The 19,424-nt window shown below is 39.1% G+C and overlaps 1 protein-coding gene across 6 annotated transcripts in view; it reads left to right on the top strand.

Moving 5' to 3' along the window:
• Positions 1 to 19,424, top strand: part of AFAP1L2 (actin filament associated protein 1 like 2) — a 149,773-nt gene that overhangs the window by 77,044 nt on the left and 53,305 nt on the right. For all 6 annotated transcript variants that reach the window (XM_072623197.1, XM_072623224.1, XM_072623192.1 and 3 more), the window contains 3 exons: positions 5,427 to 5,555; positions 12,883 to 12,975; positions 15,060 to 15,154. In XM_072623197.1, coding sequence (XP_072479298.1) covers positions 5,427 to 5,555; positions 12,883 to 12,975; positions 15,060 to 15,154 — 317 coding nt within the window. The remainder of the gene's footprint in view (positions 1 to 5,426; positions 5,556 to 12,882; positions 12,976 to 15,059; positions 15,155 to 19,424) is intronic.

Below are 19,424 nucleotides of genomic sequence, written 5' to 3'. Positions count from 1 at the left end.
AAATCCTTTGTTGATGTGCAGATATGAGGAGTTTCTTTACCAACAGTACCTTATACTGACCTCTATTGGATTACAGGTCTAGCCTAGTTTCTGAGGTTGGTAGTCAGTGGGGCATTTAAAGATCTTTTTCCTTCTTAACAACAGGGCTTGACAACCTCTCTGTAGGTGCTCAGTGGATATGAATGAATATTACTCCAATAGAGCTGTTTATGTTTATAACTCCAAAATACTTATTTATGTATGCCACTAATAGGATCAAGGCATAGGCAAAGTGAGGAGGAAAACTGTAGAGTGGATGAGAGACATAAAAAGGAAAGAGGACACTGAACTGATTTTCACATTATACCCTAGGCTGTCTTCCTTTACCATAGAAATGTCGGTTCTAACCAGAGAGCCACTTATTATAGCAAATTCAGAAGTACAAAACATAGAATCAAAGAGAGAGCCTGAATGCCCAAGCCAGTGAAACCTCAGTTTCCTATAAATTGAGGAGACAGTTGTATTATGTGAGGAGGGAATTATATAAGGTGTCCCTGACTTAAACCATGGTTGGGAATACAGAGGAGGTGTGAGAAGTTCATCAAGAAGAAATGGATGGAATATTTGCTAATAAAGTTATCTTTTTGAAATGAATCTATTTTCACATGCATATGCTTTGTGAAGTTTAGACTTTAACTTCCTTTCATACTGAATAAGGGATATAGAAAGGTTTCCTGAAGACCAGTCAGTATAGGAACTAAAAAATATTGAGAATTGCTGAATTAGATGAGCTTTAATTAAGGTCTGATCCAACTGTAACATTCTATGAGTTTATGAGATGCATCAGAAGAAAATGAAATGTCAACTCCAGCAAGGATTTCCAGGAAGGGTGTGAGAAGAGTAGTTAGAGATTAAAACCACTCTTCACAAATTAACTCTAGAAGAAAGTGTTCACTGATGATAGTCAACTGGAGGCTCACATTTGAATTCTCCACCTCCTAAAGTTAGCCCCTTTCCAGACTCCTGGGAGGTGTTTTTCTACTGTGGTAGTAATTGGGTTCATTTGGCATTTTTACTTCCATGAACTACTCAGCCAGAACCAGATTTAAAAGTCTTAATGATTTTAACGTGGCTTTAAGAAATGCCTGCTTTCTGTATCTTGCCATTCTATATCTATATCTTGCTATTCTATATCTATATCTATATCTTACGCTTTACTTTTCCTGGGGATGCCTGGGCAATAGCTCATAATTTGTCTCTCATTTTCCCCAACCTTGTGAAAGGGACATGCAGAGCAGCCATTTAAATGACACACAGTGTATTAGGCTATGTTTTGCAGTTCAAGTCAACAAACTGTTAGTAAGCATTTAGTCTGCCAAAGACCTTGCTTGGGGTTACCAAGATGAAAAATGAAATGGCTCCAGCTATGAGCTTTGACAGGGGTTATGGCCTGTACACAGATACGTATGAACAAGATAGAATGTGGTAAGGGTACAAGGGGTGGTAAACCTCATGTTTTAAAGAGATTGGAGGAGGGAGAGAACACTTTCATCTGAGAAGGAAGAGACGCAATGAGGGAAAGCTGTATGGCGATTGTAGCATCTGAGCGGGGTCTTGGGTCACATCACTGCCTCTGATATGCCAAGCACTAGCTATTGAAGGCCCTCGGCAATCGGGTACTGTTCTTTCCTCCTTTTGCTCTGCTTCCATATGTTCCATGTTCCCCCAAAATAGATGGTGCTCTATCCCCTTTTTTTCATACTCCAAAAGGTATTCCCTTGACTTCATATCCTAGCAATTATTAAAAAGTCCCCATGCACATATACTTCATGATTATTTTTATCAATTTATACTACTTTTTATCACAATTTAGACCAAATCTTTATCACTTTATTTATCTTTCCATACTGAAAAATACTAATATTTTTGGTCTCCATTGCCTTGACCATTTTAGTTTCCCTTCTCTGGAATCTCTCCAGTTTCAATATATCTTTTTTGAAGTAGAATGACAGTCTTTGAGTGGGATGACATGGCTTTGAATTTTGTTCTTTGTTTTGAACTTATGATTTCATGAAGGAGGGGATAGGAGGAGGGGTGACTTCTTATATGGAACACCCATCCCAGTTGTAGTTCAGCAACTCATCAAATGTAGTTTTAGAGAGTTGCCTAGGACACTGAGAAGTTAAATGACTTACCCAAGGTCACACAACCAGAGGCAGAACTCAAGCCTGGATCTTCATGACTCTAAAGTTGGCTCTCTACCCACTATTGCCATGCAGCCTAAGTAAGCACTCTTTGTCGTGATGGGTTGTTATGAATAACTTTTGATTGAAGTAGTCCAAGAGATAGCCTACAGTGATTTCATGATCTTTTTTCTTCAGTATTAACTAACTTCATAAGATTGTAGATTTAAGGTTAGAAGGGACTTTAGAGGCTATCATCAAGTCTAATCCCTCATTTTACACAGGAAGAAACTGAGGCCCAAAGAGGTAAAATAAATTGCCCAAGGCAACATAGCTAGTGATAGAGGTGGGATTTTGAACCTGGGTCCTCTGATTGCAAATCCAATGCTCTTCCCACTGTACCACACTGCCTTATGACTAATAGTTGAAAACTATATCCTATAAGTATCATTAGGGTTGTCTTTTCATCCAGGCATTACATTGGATTTACTTATCTTTGCCCACATTTCTGTGTATTCATGTAGTCTCTTGCCCTGGGCCATACTCTAGAGTGGTCTAGTAGAGTCCAGATAGACCTTGGAGCCAGAAGAACTTGATCTGCATCAGTGCTCTGAGGGGACTTTGAACATCCCAGTGTCCATAGCCATCGCTCTGGGAAGCATTCTTTTGGGATATGAAGCCAGGCCCCTGCTCCTGGAGGGGCTACAGTCATAGTCACTAAAGAGGCAAAAAAGAAACATCTTGCCCCAAAGTCCTTGATGCCTCTAATGGTCCTCCATCAGAAAGTGGTATCATTTTATCAGTAAATATTACATTAAAGAAGAATTAACATCTGCTTTGCTACTGCAACCTAAGGACTCGTACATCTGCCTTGTAGCAAACACCCTCTGTATGTGTAGACTCCCTCATTAGAATGTGAACCCTAAAATGTGCATACCCTTTGACCCAGCAATATCGCTACTAGGACTATATCCCCAAGAGATCATAAAAATGGGAAAGGGTCCCACATGTACAAAAATATTTATAGCAGCACTCTATGTAGTTGCCAAAAACTGGAAGTCAAGGGGATGTCCATCAATTGGGGAATGGCTGAATAAATTATGGTATATGAATGTAATGGAGTACTATTGTGCCATAAGAAATGATGAACAAGAAGACTTCAGAGAGGCCTGGAAGGACTTATATGACCTGATGCTGAGTGAAAGGAGCAGAACCAGGAGAACTTTATGCACAGCAACAACCACAGTGTGTGAGAGTTTTTTCTGGTAGACTTAGATTTTTGTAATAACACAAGAACTTCTGAAAAAAAAAAAAAATCCCAATGGTGGACCTCAAGGCAAAAAGCCTTCCACACTCAGAGAGAGAAATATGGAAGTCACTCACATAATGTAGCAGATCATGTTTGTGTATGTGTATCTGTTTGTGTATCATGTTCTGATTTGTTATACGGATTCTTTCATTTATCTTAGTCTGACTACACAGCATGACGATAGTGAAAATATACTCAATAGGAAAGTTTATGTAGAATCTATACAGAATTGTATGCAGTCGTGGGGAGGGAGGGAGGTAGTGGGGGGTGGGTGGGGAGGGATAAAATCGCAATTGTATGGCAGTGATTGTTAAACATTAAAAAAAATAAAAAAATTAATAAAAAAAAAAAAAAGAACTTAAAAAAAAAAAAAAAAAAAAGAATGTGAACCCTTTGAGAGCAAGAACTGTACTTTTCTATCTGTATCCCCAGCATTAGCATGGTACTTTGCCCATAATAAGTGCTTATTAAATGTTTCATTAATTTCACTTTTCTGATACCAGATTTACCTTTCTCCCAAAACTATGAGGATCAAATTGTTTTAGTACCTGACCTAGAGATTCATGATAAACATCTGTGAACAAATAATATACAGGGTGTCCCAGAAGTCTTATTGCAGTTTTAAACTTTAATAGCTATTAAACTTTAATGGCAACTAAAATGATCAAGGCAGTGGAAACATTTAAAAAATTAGCATTTTTTGGTCCCAAAGTTCTTAGTGAAGTTCTAAGCTACTGCACTAAGATATTTTGGGACATCATGTATATGTAAATATATAAAATATTTTGGCAGTCATGAATGAAATACATAATTAGTAACATACTTGTGCCTGGTATACTCATGGTTTATCCTCAGGTTGGCATGATGCCCTAGCATAACTTAGTGTCATCTCTACGCTAGAACCATTCTGCCTCTTGTTGATTACTTATAAAAATGCCCAAGAAAGATGCTCGTAGAAGCTGTCAATGACTGTGAGACTTCACTGTCTATCCTTTTCCCTGCACAAAAGTGCCAATTTCCCCCTACTCTCTAGTCTGAGCTCTGGCAAAAAATTAATTCTTGTCCATCAAATTCAGAAAAGCCTGGTATTATGTCAGAAAATTCTGATATAATGAACACAGTAGTGGACAAACAAGTCTTCCAGGTGACAAAAAAGTGGTTGTGTTTTACTTTGAGGATGAGAATGATTCCTCCATACAAATATCGGGCTGCATTCATTCAGACTCTCTGAGGAAGAAATCCCATGTGTATGTATTCAGTTGTATAAATTAAGAAGAAAAGAAATCCTATTAAATACCATGAGTTCTAAGGAGCCCCATTTCCTTATTTATAAAATGTATGTATTTGGGGGCAGGGGGTTGTTCTAGGCAATCTCTAAGGGGACTTCCAACTCTTCTTTCCAAGATTTTTGGGTTCTAATGCCCCAACTTCACAGAACCTGTTAATGCCTTTATTTTCATGTCCTTTCCTGAAATTATATGCCACCTAGTGGTTAGGACTAGACTAGCAATTCTTTTTTTTTCTTGAAAGCGGGTCCCTGGGGTAGTTTGTAATCCAAAGGTGAACAGGTTGAAGAATTCTCTTGCCATCTCCTTCTTACTGCCAAGCCAGGTGCAAACTTCGAATCAGAAAATGTTTAGAGCTAGAATGGACCATATTATTGAATCTCTTAATTTACAGCTAAATGATGTAATGGCTAGAGAACCAGACTTGGAATCCGATAGACCTGAGTATAAATCCTTTCTCCGACACATTATTATTAGGAAACTGAGGCACACAGAGACGTGAAGATTCTCACCCCCAAATCACAGATTGACGGTGTCAGGAGTAGAACTTGGTCTCCTGGCTCAGTCTACTCTTCCTTTCAGCATACCATTCTGACTTTAATTATCCCATATTGCCTTTCTTTTACATTGTTATTATAATCGTTTCTTGCTTCTTTTTTCTTCTTTTAGCCCTCGAACAGCTGCTTACAGAACTGGATGCCTTTTTGAAGATCCTCGACAAGGAGAACCTAAGTAGCACTGCTGTGGTGCAGAAGAGTTTCCTCACGGATCTCCTTCGGCTCTACACAAAGACCAACAGTGAGTCCTGAGTCATCCCTTCCTGAGGGTGCTCCTCCCCAGGCCATCTTGATATGGGAAGGAGATGATTATTTGTGGAATTGTCTTTCCATTCCCAGATAGTCTTTGCTTTGTAAAGCAGAAGTACTGGTTTGTGGTGACAAAGGTTTGGGTGAGGGGAGGCAAGCAGAGTATATAATGTGGCAGAGTAGCCTTAGGCTCCTTGAGGGCAGGAATGATCTCACTTTTGTACTAGTGCCCCTGCATACCCCTGCACATGGGAGGAAATTTTGTTAATGATTGCTTAAGAGCAAAGTAGTCATTGGCTTACCCTTTAGCTTGAGGGACTTAGTCTAGGTATAAAGAATAAATGTCTGCATGTTTGTAAGGTGTCGTGGTGGATTGAGGCATTTCTTTGGTCCCATCACAAGTGCCAGTGCCTTAGAGCAGCAGACAGTTTTCAAATAACCTCTTCTTTGCAGTGACTGGCTTTTGTGGTTTGGTGTGTTTACTCTGGAAAAGTTACTGCTCTAACCATGACCTGAGGCAGAAAAGGAAGTTCAGGGAAACATGGTTTGGAGGCATTGGAAACCACAAAATCCTGAACTTTAAGTGTTTTTCAAAAGGGCAAAAGATGGCAATTTTCAAGGATTTTTGTTTTGTTTTACTTTGCTTTTTTATTTTAAAAATATGTTCGAGTCTTTAGGCTAGTAGAAGGGGATTTTATCTAGCTCCCTGCCTTCTTGATAAAACCTGACCAAAACCATCCTAGGAGGTAAGGAACTTTCAGAGAAGGAAATGTCTCACCCCATGACCACTCCTTACTTGCCTCTCAGGAAGTTCTTCCTTATGTTTAGTCTAAGTCCGCAGGTTTAATGAAGGCCACTTTCTTGTTCAGTTTTCAACCTCTGTGACATAGAGCTTCACATGCATGAAACTTCTTGTATTCCCCTCAGTCTTCTCTGGGCTGTACAAATTCTAGTCTCTTTACCTTTTCATTAGCACCCAGGCTCTAGTTAACTTGGGGCATTCTCTCTTCTGAATTGTTTCCCAGCACTCTTCAATGCTTCCTAAGATTTCTTGTCATAAGTTATCTGAGCCAAACCAGGTATTCATGAGCTTCACTTTAAAGAATTCCAGTATAATATATGAAGAGCCAGATTGCAAAGATTAGCTATGGGATAGTTATAGGATGATTGTTGACTTTTTAAAGGATTTTACATGGCACTCCTTTAGATAGCTGTAACCTGGTTCATTCAAAATATGAGCTGACTTAAAACCATGGAATTTGCTTACAGCCTTTTGGGAACACATCCATTGTGTAAAGCAAAGTAATCTTATAAAAAGAAAAGTGACCATATTCTAAACTGTCTCAGTGATCCCAAAGTGGTGTTTGCTTTGCAAACCTAGGATTATGTTACTAACACACAATTGGCCTTTATCCAAAGTGATCTCTGGACCTTTTTTATGTTGTATACAAAATCAGTCCCCTAACAATTTTAATTCAACATATGTTTATTGATCAGAGAATCACAGAATTTCAGAGGAAGAAGGGACCTCAGCACCCATGTATTTCAAAATAAACCCCAAAAGAATCCCTATAACAACATTGTGAACAAGTAGGCCATTCGGTCTTTTTTTGAATAACTCCAGTAAAGGGGAGCCCCTCACTATCTCCTGAAGCATCCCATTCCACTTTGAGTAGCTCTAATTGTTTGGAAGTCCTTCTTAACACCAATTTCCCCCTTTGCAACTTTTGCCCATTATTCTTAGCTTTGCCTTCCTGCAGTCAACAGAACAGTTATAAACCTTCTTCTCTGTGACCTGACACGGTAGATTGAAATCTGACCTTGAAGTAAGGAAGACCTGAATTCGGTTCCTGACTGCCACGTCCTATCTGTGGATCACTGGGCAAGGCAATCTCTCAGATTAAAAATTGCTCCAAAGGTGCCAGTCTGCTTCGGAAGAGAGAGATTTCTCATCCAGAAATTCCATCTATCTGTGAAATCACAGGTTCAGTTCCTATCCCTTCCCAACAATGACCTTTCAAGTACTTGAAGTAAACTACAATACCATGCCTAACTCTTTTCTAGGCTAGGCATCACCTGTTCCTTCAGCTGACCTTCACGGGCATTTGCCAGCCTTCTGCTGAACATTCTTCATCCCATCAATATCTTCCCTAAAGTATGGTACCCAGAATTGAATGTACTAGTCCAGAAGTTGTCTTACTAGGGCCAGCACTGTAGGACTATTACTTACTTATTCCTGGAAGCCATGACTGTCCTAACAGCTCAAGGACACATGCTTTTTTTAGAGGGTAGGGGCTGCCATATCATACTTTTGACTCATATTGAGCTCCCATGAAAATTCCCAGATCTTTCTGAAGATACAAACACACACATATGTGTGTATGTATGTATATATGTATATGTAGATCTATACCTCCCTTTGTCTTGTTCTTGGAAAGTCAATTTCTTGAACCTAAGCATAAGATTTTACATGTCCCTATAGAATTTCATTGTATTCAGTTCAACCTAATGTTCCAGTCTGCCAATATATTTTTTTAATCTTGAAGCCACCTAGTTTTGTGTCATCTTTAAATTTGTTAAGAGTAGCATCTGTGTTTTTAAAATTATTGATTTTTATTTTATCTTTGTTTTCTCAGTACTTAGCACAACACCTGACACTTAGTAGCAACTAATAAATAATTGTTGAATGAATGTTGAGGAGCTCAGTGCCAAGTGCAAATTCCTGATGCCTGATGCACTCCACCACCACAAGATTGTCATGGAACCATAGCCCTTCAAGCCCAGCCCCATATTGCTAACTATGTATCCTAGGCACTGTGGGGGAAAAGATGAAAACAACAAAGTCCCTGCCCTCAAGGAGCTCACAGTCCAGAAGGAAAAATAAGTCATAATAACTACAAAACAGAAATGAACCTGGTAAATTCACAAAAGAAGTACAAATAAAAGGCTGTAAGGATAAAGGAGGATACTTGTAGATTGTCTTGCCTCTTTCCTTTTGCATTCTCAGTGTTTAGCACGGTGCCTAGCACATAATAAGTACTTAATAAGTGGACAACTGTTTTTCATTCATTCATTGTGGCTGGATTAAAGGGCAGGGCACATTATCAAAAAAGGTTGCATTTAAATGGGTTTTATGGAAGACTTAGAGCTCCATAGGATTGAGAACAAAGAGGCAGCTTAGAGAAGATCCAGTCCCCTCATTTTACAGATGAAGAAACTCCAGCCCAAAGAGATAGATGAGGTTTGGTTGCCAAACTGGGAGGTGAACCAGGTCCTCTGTCTACAGATCCAGTGCTCTGCCATACTCTGCTGCCAACCTTCTTGGCATCCTGGGGGCTAGCTTTCATTTGTTTTCAAGAGGCTAATGTGTCATCTGGCCATTCAATACATATGTTCTCAGTTTTATCCATGCCTAGGATAAAATGATAAAATCCATACTGAATTCCATGTAAATCCTTCTGGCCATACTTTCTGCGCTGACATGTATTAAAATAATCTTTTTTCTAACAACAGTGCTTGGACCATTTAAAAAAAAATCTAATAGCTGTATGGGTTAGGCTGTAGACCATCTTTTCCCAGATTATTGCAGACAGACTCACAGACTTACCTCCCTCCTCACTCTACCAAACTTTCCAATCTGTCCTACTAGGAAATTAGATTAGTCTGAGAAGATTTCATTCTAGATAAAAGATGCTATTTTCTTCCATAAAGCTTATTAAAATTTACATTTTAGTGGGGGGTGTTAGAAAATAGTTCCCTATATTCTATCATCTTCAAATGTTTAACATTGTATGTATTTCCAAACATTTTGGGGAGTCTAAAAGTTAAATTTTTTTTTCTTAAAGGTAAATATTGCATTCATGTCATGTAGTCTTTTATTTTATTACTTTAAAAAATAACTTCTTAGCATCTTTGGCAAACAGCTATGAATATAGGGATCTCTACAGTGATATTTATTTATTAAGGTCTTGACTGGGTACGTTTTATTGTACCATGTGCCACTGGAGATGTAGTCAACCATTTTTGTCTCTTTTGTAAGGCCAAGTAAAATCAGAAACAAGCTTTTGCTCAGCTAAATGCTCTCCCTGGGTTCCATAGAACCTTAAAATATTAGAGCTACAAAGGATCTTAAAGACCATCTTATTTTTCAGATGAGGACACTGAGGTCCAGGAAAGGTCAGTGTTTGCACAAGATCACGTAGGTTGTTAGTGTCAGAGCTGAGGTAAAACCTAGCCCTCCTGATTCCTGGTGGAATGGCACCCCTCTGCCTCTTCCCCACACAGACAGGCAACATGCTGTTGCCTGTCCTTATCATAGTGTAGCAGTTACCTCTCAAATGGATGGAGATGTAAAGTACTCTTCTGGCCCAAACAAAACTACTTTTTCGTTTTGCAGCTCTTCTCAGACACCCAAAGTTCTCCTTAACACCTTCCCAGTCACCCAGTGCTCAGAGAAATATCACCCTTGCCCCCACTGCAACCCTCATTATACGATGAAAATTTCAAGCCACGTGTTGACGTATACAAATATGAAGCTCTCTCAAACTGAATGTTATCTCCTCTTACCAGAACTGGTTCATTGCATGTTTTTCCACTGATGGATAAGTCCTTTTGGTATGATCTATCCAGAGATTTACTTAGTATATACTAGATTAAGTTACACCAGAATGGCAAAAATATTAAATTTGGTTAGTAATTGAACCACCCTACTCCTCAGTTTCCTCAATTGTAAAATTAGTGTTTTACACTTTAGTGGTCCCTGAGTCTCCCCACCTCCTGCCCCTCTAATCAGGCTCTAAATCTATGATCCTTACCCTTCAACAATCCAGACTGGTTGATTTGGCCTCATGATTTTGCCTAATTGGGTTTTTATTTGGATTTATCATTTGGGGATATTTAAGATGCACCCATATCAAGGCTCAAGAGTGCTTGGGCTGCATGTGGCAGTATTTTGGATGGATCTGAACACACAAGTAGTGCAATAATGAGTTAACCTTGGCCAAATATCCAAGTCCCTGATAACAAAACAAATACCACTGAATAGACCTCTCTAATGTGCGGAAGCATGCCAGAGAGAAGGCGACATTATTTTTTAAAGGAGTAAAGTTATTGTTACCAATAACCACAAGAGTAACTTATTCTCCCAACTGGCATTTGTATAACATAGTACACTAAATAAAGCCCTACTCAGATGTGCCCTGGGCTGCCCAAGGTTGTCAAAGGCTCTGCTAAGGATACGCAAGCTCTGTCAGGTCCCACCGAAATGAAAAGGTTTTAAATGCCAGCCAGTGATGCATCCTAGACCTGCTGTCCAAGAGTAACCTCGCTAAGCTTGGAGAAGCTCCTTACCAGAAGGCTGGTCACCCTGTGCTGATTTTTTTTTTCATCATAGCGACGTATGACAATTTGCTGCTAAGACAAAAAAAGAGTTTAGGTCTGCGGCTGTGAAGGGAATTCCCACACAGATACAAACACAGATGCTTTAAGTATTGAAGTAAATTTCTACTTTATCGGCCTGTTCTCAATAATGGTAACTGATTGTTAGCCTCAACAATCCTCTGAAATCAGTAATTGATATTATTATGACCATTATTTCTATCATCATCTCTGTATGGAAGATGAAAGAAGTGAGAGAGAAATACAGTAAAGGACTGGCCCTGCTTTCTTGGGAGGAAGGGAAAAAAGAAGGGGAGAGAACCGACTTGAGTTTTGATTTCACTGGTTTAAGAACCTGCCAATCAGTGAGTTAGTCAGCAGGCTAATTCAATGCTTTACATGTGAGGCATTATGCTAAGTGCTGGGGATACAAAGAAAGGCAAAAATATAATTCCTGTTCTCGAGGAGCTCACATTCTAATAGTGGAGACAGTATGTAAACAACTATGAACATACAAGATGAATGAATGAGTGGGAACATACAGGGTGAATGGGAGGTAATCTTAGAAGGAAGTCACTAGAAGTAGGGGGAAAGGGAGGACCAGGAAAGGCCTTTTGCACAAGGTGGGATTTGAGCTGAGTCTTGAAGGAAGCCAGTAAAATAAAGAGGAGAAAAAGAATTCCAGGTATGAGGGATAACTAGTGAAAAGGGATGGAGTTATACTGGAGGAACAGGAAGGAGGCCAGATGGAGGAGAATAAAGTATAGGATGGTTGGAGTAGGGGGATGGGAAGGGGAAAATAAAAGTATAAACAAATAGAAAAAGACTGAAAGTGCCCTCTATGCATGCAGATTGGCACCTGCTCTGCAACTTATAATCTTGAAGATTTGCCTTGGGCATTGAGAAGAGTAACGGACTTACCCAGTGTCAAACAGCCAATTGATGTGTCTGAAGTGGGACTGAAGCCAGGTCTCTGCTCATTCTGACACACTGCTTTAGTGGAGCTGGCACTAGAACCTTACCTTCAATAATCTCATTTACTAATTAACTGAATTCATTAGCTATAGATAGATAGAAATAAAGAGCCACCTGATAAATGCAGGAGGTTTCTAAGATGAGGTAATTGTGCTGTTTTTGAATGAAAACAATATTCTTAATGCATTAAAAATAGAGTATGCCATAGTGGACCAACCTCTGAGGTATAGGCAAGACATAAAGCAGGTTTCCTGACCACTCTGGACTTTATTTTCTGAAGGAGCTGCTTGCTTCCAAGGGAGTTGCCATACTAAATTGGAAAGAAAGTGAATGGCGCATTTTGACCTCCTTCAAACATCCTCACCTGTACCCACATAAACACTCACAGTGTCACACATCTGGCAGTCACTCTTGTCATTTTCTTGTAACTGTTCAAATGTCCCCACTGTGTTACCAATTCAGGCCCACACTGTTGCCTTATGTTTTAAAACAAAATACCAGTTCCTTAGGTCAAAGAATAGCTATTTAACTAAAGTAGTTCACATTAAAGTGTATGGAAAGCTTACCTTTACTAAGGAATATCTGTATTTTAAAAGAGGAGTTTATTAACACAAAGTAATTTCTAATTGGTAGACCAGGGAAGGGAATTTTGAATAGGGCTTTCTCCTGAAGTTCTCGTTCACTCCAGTGGCTACCTGTGGTACTTGCATGCCAGAAAATGGGGCTGGAGAAGGAATAGTCAACAGCATGGCACCCCACTTTGGAAGGACTGCTGATTCTCGGAATCAGTTCTTTTTTAGATCAACTCAAATTCTTGATTCTTTTTGTATCTGTATTTTTTGATAAGGCAGATAAATAACATGGTCCCCTCAACACAAGCAGTAGTAAACTAACAGTATAAACAGATTCTCCATCATCTTTTCTTTTGGTAAGAGCTAAAGTGAACCTTGCCCTTTGTTCTTCCATAGGTTCTGATGAAGAATATATTTACATGAACAAAGTTACAACCCATAAGCAGCCGCCTGTGGAGACAGAAAGCAAAGGAAAAGACAAAGACAAAGGTATTGGATCTGGGCCAGGGCTGCTGATTGGTGGAGTGGGACTTATATCCTGGAGGGGAGTGGTGACAGGGAGCATCTGCCACATTCTTCCATGACCCTAAGCATCAAAGCTTTGGCTGAGACTGGGAGCTATTCCTGGGAGCTGTGTTTTAGAGGATGGTATTTTGGGATGGCAGTATTCTAGTCTTCAGCTGGAAGATTGTATTTTGGGATGACAGTACTGTATCCTTCAGCTGGAGGGTGGTATTTTGGGATAAGAGTATTCTGATTTTCAACTGGTCATATGCCCATTTCTTAAAGTGTGCCTGTCTCTTAATCTTTTATATTATAAATTCCTTTAGCACACTAGTATAGCCTATGGACCCCTTCTCAGAATATTTTTAAATACATAAAAGAAATGCAAAGGATTACCAAGGAAAACAATTATATAAAATGCAGTTATCAAAATGTTAAAAAAAAATCCCACATTAAGAATTTCATCTTTAGGGACTCAGTATCCCTACCAGGGATGGGGAACCTGTGTCCTTAAGGCCACATGTGGCCTTCTAGGTCTTCAAGTGTGGCCCTTTGATTGAATCCAAACTTCACAGAATTTTGTTTGGATTCAGTTGAAGGGCCATACTTGAGGACCTAGAGGGCCACATGTGGCCTCAAGGCTGCAGGTTTCCCACCCCTGCAAACCACCTGAGCCATTCTTATCATCATCAGGAGGAGGAAGTAATGTTTCTAATATTGTAAATTAAACCACTTTGGGTGCTTTACTCCTGGTCCTGTAGTATATATCCTCTTATTAGGTATATATATATGTGTTTTCCATCCCTAAATTATTTTAGAATCTGAGTAACTTCTTTGGACTGTGAAAAAAATCTTAAATCTTTGTGCTATCTTTTACTTTTTGAAGCATTCTGACAATAAATGTGTTATCTCATTTTATCTTCTAGTAGTTCTGTGAAATAAGTATCAACTCAAGAAAGACAAAATGTTTTTGCCAAGGTTATAAATTAATTTAATTAAAATGATGTGATTAGAAGTAAGATGTTTTAACTCCTGTATCCTTGCTCATTTCCCCAAGGCACCTTACCCTTACCCTCTAACATAAAAACTTGGACTGAGTTAACAGGGATGCTTTCCCGCGGGGTTTATTCTTTTTTTTCCCCTTTATCTTTTTGTCTTCTTTCCATCCATCCATCTAGGCTAGAAATGCAGTGGTTACTCGCTGACTCAATCCTGCTACTCACCAGCACAGCACTGACCTTTTCCATTTTTGATCTAGGATGATTTGCTTGTCCTTAGTCAAGGCAGCTTGGTAGCAGCTTGCTTCCCGGGACTCATCATATTAGATGTGAGATTTAGTGCAGACACCCATTCATCTTATCCTAGTGCAAATCAGAACTCCCAGATTCAGGTGATCTACCAGCATTAGCCTTCCTGGTAGCGGGATAACAGGCATTTGCCATCATGACTGTCTAAGGCTCCTTCTTAAGGTCCTGAAGGTAACCTATAGGCTGTTAAGCTGACTCTATTTAGTGCATCACACATATTTCTCTTAAGGATATTAGTGATCAAAATTAAAAAAAAAAACTTAACAAGGCTTTTCCACAAAACATATGACTATTTGGTGCCACTGGTTTTTAGACATGATTCCCTCACCTTCTTCCTCCAAACCTCAGCTAAACTATCCCTTTTGAGTGGTGGCCAACCTGCCAAAAACAGTTTGCCTGCTGGATAAATTATGGGATGGAAAGAACCATAATCATAGGGTGAACACTGAGTCTCTCTATATAGCAATCGCTCCTGCAGGTCTAATGATTACTGAAGCCACTGTGGTCTGTACCATTTTTGACCCAGGGGAGTTGGAGGAGGAACATTCCAGAAATCCAAAACAGGTTCCTCCAAAAGAAATTTTCCTATAGCTGAGGTGCTACTGCATTGTATTCTTGGAGAGAAGATAATACAGTCTTTAAAGTAGCTTCTGAGCACATCCCACCAGGCTTCCTTCTCACATGTAACTCCTGTGCCTACAATTGTGTTCTACTGTGCAATAGACACCTCACACTAACATTTCTCCATTTTCTTCTTTGCAGCACTGAATTTCTCTGATCCTCTGACCAATGGGGAATTGGTACAGCACTTATCTGCCCCACAAAAGAGCCTACCTGATCTCCCACCTCCTAAGACAGTAAGTGTCTGGTGCTGGGTCCTGATTAACCAAACTGTGGCTTCCTCTAGCTTTTAGTGGTTGTTGTATGCCATGGTAAATTGATTAATTAGCTAAGGTAATTTTTGAACACCTACCATGCATTCGTAGTGTAGACACTGTGAGGTACACAGAAGCACAATAAAACCGGAACCTTTAGCTCACATAGTTTATAACTTGGCTGGGAAGATAAGCTCATTCAATGAAATTGTCATAGACAAGAAGGTAGATCAGCCATTCTTCTGAAATTGTCCTCTCAGGTGTTACCTCTGATTCCTTAATTGCTGAGTCCAAAGGCCTTTTCTCATTCTTCCTCTTTGGCTTTATGCAGTATTTTACATTGTTGGTACCCTTTTCTCCTGGACACTCTTTCCTCACTTGAATATGACACTGTTTCTTCTCCTGGCTCTCCTACATATCTGGCTGCTTCTCAGTTCCTTTGTTGAATCATCATCCATGTTCCATCTCCTCAGAAGGGTACTCCCCAAGGCTCTGTTCTGAATCCTCTCTTCTGTTTCTGAATCAGCAACCATGGGTTCAATTATCTCTATGCAGATGACTCCCAGATGCTTCTGCCCAGCTCTAATGTCTTTCCTGAGCTCCAGTCCCATACTCGTTGGACTTTTCCAAACTGCATTTCCAATAGGTACTTCATTCCTACACAGTGTATCCAAAATGAAATTCATCGTCTTGCCCCGACACACTCCTCCTTCAGACTTGAAACTTCCCCTTATTCTGTTAAAATACTTCCCTTGTACTCACCTGGGTTTGCAACATGAATTTCCTCCTTGATTTTTTCATCTTCCTAACCCCTTATACAAAAAATGTTAAGTCTTATCGATTCCACATACATCCCCTCTGCATCCGTTATTGTCTCATCTCCACTAAGATGGCTACCAGGCAAGTTTATGCTCCATTACCTCCTACCTGGATTATTGGAACGATTTCCTAACTGTTCTCCCAGCTTCTCTTCTCTCCATTCTCAACCTTCTGCTACATAGCTGCAAAATCATCAAAGGCACGGGTTTGACCATGATATTTCCCTGCTCAAAGAACCTTCAGTGTTGCCTTATCATTTCTACAACAAAATACAGACTCCTCAGGCATTTAAAGCACTTCCAATTCTAACAATCAGCCTACTTTTCCATGTTTCTACCCTTTGTGTACTCTATGTTGTAGCCAAACTGGCCTCCCTAACCTTGGTTGGCGTGATGTTTTCCTATTGCACTTTTGTACCGGCTGATCACTGTACCTCTTAGTCAAAAAACAATTGCTAAGGGCCTGTTATGTGTCAGGCATTATGCTAAGCACTGGGGAAAAAAGAGTCAAAAGATACTCTCTGACCTCAAGGGGCTTATGATTTAATGGGGAGAAGTATGTACAAATATGTACAAACAAACTATTTAAAGACTAAGTAGAAAGTAAATAAGAAAGGGAAGAGGCTAGAACTAAGAGGGAATGGTTTCCCATAGAAGATGAGATTGTAGTTGGGATTTGAAGGAAGCCAGGAAAGTCAGAAGGGTGGAGATGAAGGGAAATGTAAAGGGATAGAATTCCAGGCATAAGGAACAATGAGAAATGTTTTCTTTGTGGAATAGTGAGGAAGCTGATGTCACTGGATCTAATAGAATCCCAATTTTCATTTTCAGTTTAGTTCATGTGCTGTTTCCTATGGGAAACGTTTCCCCTTAGTAGTTTTAATGTTCTTTCCACTTAAAATTATGTTACATATACTTCTTTATTTACATGTAGTGCTCCAACTCCTCCCAATAAAATGTTAGCTCACCAAGGTTGCCAAACTTTGATAGAGTTTGTTTGTTGTCCTACGTAATAGAAGAGGACCAAAATGACATCATGATGTTGGGATTATTATACAGTGTGTCCAACTTTGATTAAATCAATACAAATTTGAAAGATTTTTACAGGTTGGGTTCAAATGGTACGTATGAACATTTAGAATGAGGATGTTTCTAAATTTGCAAATCTCACATTTCTTTTGAGCTACTGCAGCTCTGCTTTGCTCACAGAGCACAGTACCTTCTTTGATGCAGGCATGGCATGCCAGACAGTCCTGTGCCAGTGTTTCCCAAGTCTCAGAATTGTGACAGAATATAATTAAGTGCTAAGTTTAGTGGTACATGCTTGCAAATAGAATTCATTGAGGGTTAGAGTGATCAAGGAGGGCTTCATGGAGAAAGGGGAGGACTTGAGTGTGGACTTAAGAATGAATGGCAGTGAGATGAGAAGTTACTCATTGTAGCTGTAGCAGTAAACAGCGTGGCACAGGCAACTGCTTACCAGCTATGTTGTTTGCATGGAGAATTGACTTGTAAAGGTGACAAATGAAGTCTCTGCCATGGGCTGACTACTAAGGCAGTTATGTTCCCTTATTATTTTTTCAGTTTTTTTTTAACATTTTTATTTTAAATTTTGAGATCCAAATTCTATCCATCCGTCCTTCTTCCCCCCCACCCCACTGAAACGATAAGCGATCAGATATAGGTTATACACGTACAATTATGTGAAACATTTCTATGTTACTCATTTTGTACAAAAATACTCAAATAAAAGAAAAAAAATGAAAGAAAGTGAAAAATAGTATGCTTCAGCCTATATTCAATCAATATCAGTTCTTTCTCTGAAGGCAGAGAGTATGATCAGTCCTTTGGGTTTGTCTTAAGTCACTACTCAGAATAGCTAAGTCATTCACAGTACAACATCAAACAATATTGTTGTTACTGTGTGCAATGTTCTCCTTATTTTGTTTACTTCACTATGCATCAGTTCATATAAGTCTTTCCAGGTTTTTCTGAAATCATTCTGCTTATCATTTCTTATAGCTCAATAATATTCCATTATAATCATATACCACAACTTTTTTTAGCCATTTTCCAATCAATAAGCATCCTTTAAATTTCCAGTTCTTAGCCACCACAAAAAGAGCTGCTCTAAATATTTTTGTACAAATAGATACTTTTCCCTTTTCTGGATGTCTTTGGGATATAGACCTAGCAGTGGTATTGCTGAATCAAAGGGTATACATAATTATATAGCCCTTTGGACATAGTTCCAAATTGCTCTTCAGAATGGTTGGATCAGTTCACAACTCCACCAGCTGTGCATTAGTGTCCCAGTTTTCCCACATCCCCTCCAACATCCAGCATTTTCCTTTTTTTGTCATATTATCCACTCTGATAGGTGTTGCCTCAAAATTGTTTTAATTTGTATTTCTCTGATCAATAATGATTTAGAGAATCTTTTCATATGACTATAGATAGCTTTGATTTCTTTGTATAAAAACTGCCTGTCTGTATCCTTTTGACCATTTATCAATTGGGGAATGACTTGTATTTTTGTAAATATGACTCAGTTTTCTATATATATGAGAAATGAGGTCTTTATTTTTTAAAATTATCTTATTTGTTTTCAGTGTTCTACAATCACTTCCATATATCTTAGATTTTTTTCCTCTCCATCCCCACTCCCTCCCCGAGATGGTGTGCCATCTTATATAGGTTCTACACATATGTTGCTATAAAATACATTTTTACCTTAGTCATGTTGAATAGAAGAATTAAAATGAATGAGACAAACCATAAAACAAAACATAATACAAAAGTAAATGGTCTGCTTCATTCTGCAATCCAATTCCATAGCTCTTTCTCTGGATGTGGAAGGCATTTTGCCTCAAAAGTCCATTGGGGATTTTTAGCTTGCTTTGCTATGAAGGACTAAGTCTACCAGAAAAATTCCTCACACACTGTGGTTGTTGCCTTGCACAAAGTTCTCCTGGTTCTGCTCCGTTCACTCAGCATCACTTCACATAAGTCCTTCCAGCCTTCTCTGAAGTCTTCCTGTTCATCATTTCTTATAGCACAATAGTATTCCATTACATTCATATACCACAACTTGTTCAGCCATTCCCCAATTGATGGGCATCCCCCTGATTTCCAGTTTTTGGCCACCACAAAGAGTGCTGCTATAAATATTTTTATACATGTGGGACCCTTTCCCATTTTTATGATCTCTTGGGGATACAGTCTTAGAAACTATATTGCTGGATCAAAAGGTATGCACATTTTTGTAGCCCTTTGGGCATAGTTCCAAATTGCTCTCTGGAATGGTTGGATGAGCTCACAGCTCCACCAATAATGAATTAGTGTTCTAACTCTCCCATGTCTTCTCCAACATTTATCATCTTCCTGTTTTGTCATGTTAACCAATATGATAGGTATGATGTGGTACCTCAGAA

The sequence above is a fragment of the Notamacropus eugenii genome, chromosome 1 (assembly GCF_028372415.1).
Source record: "Notamacropus eugenii isolate mMacEug1 chromosome 1, mMacEug1.pri_v2, whole genome shotgun sequence".
NCBI lineage: Eukaryota > Metazoa > Chordata > Mammalia > Diprotodontia > Macropodidae > Notamacropus > Notamacropus eugenii.
This window is presented reverse-complemented; position numbering and strand designations above follow the sequence as displayed.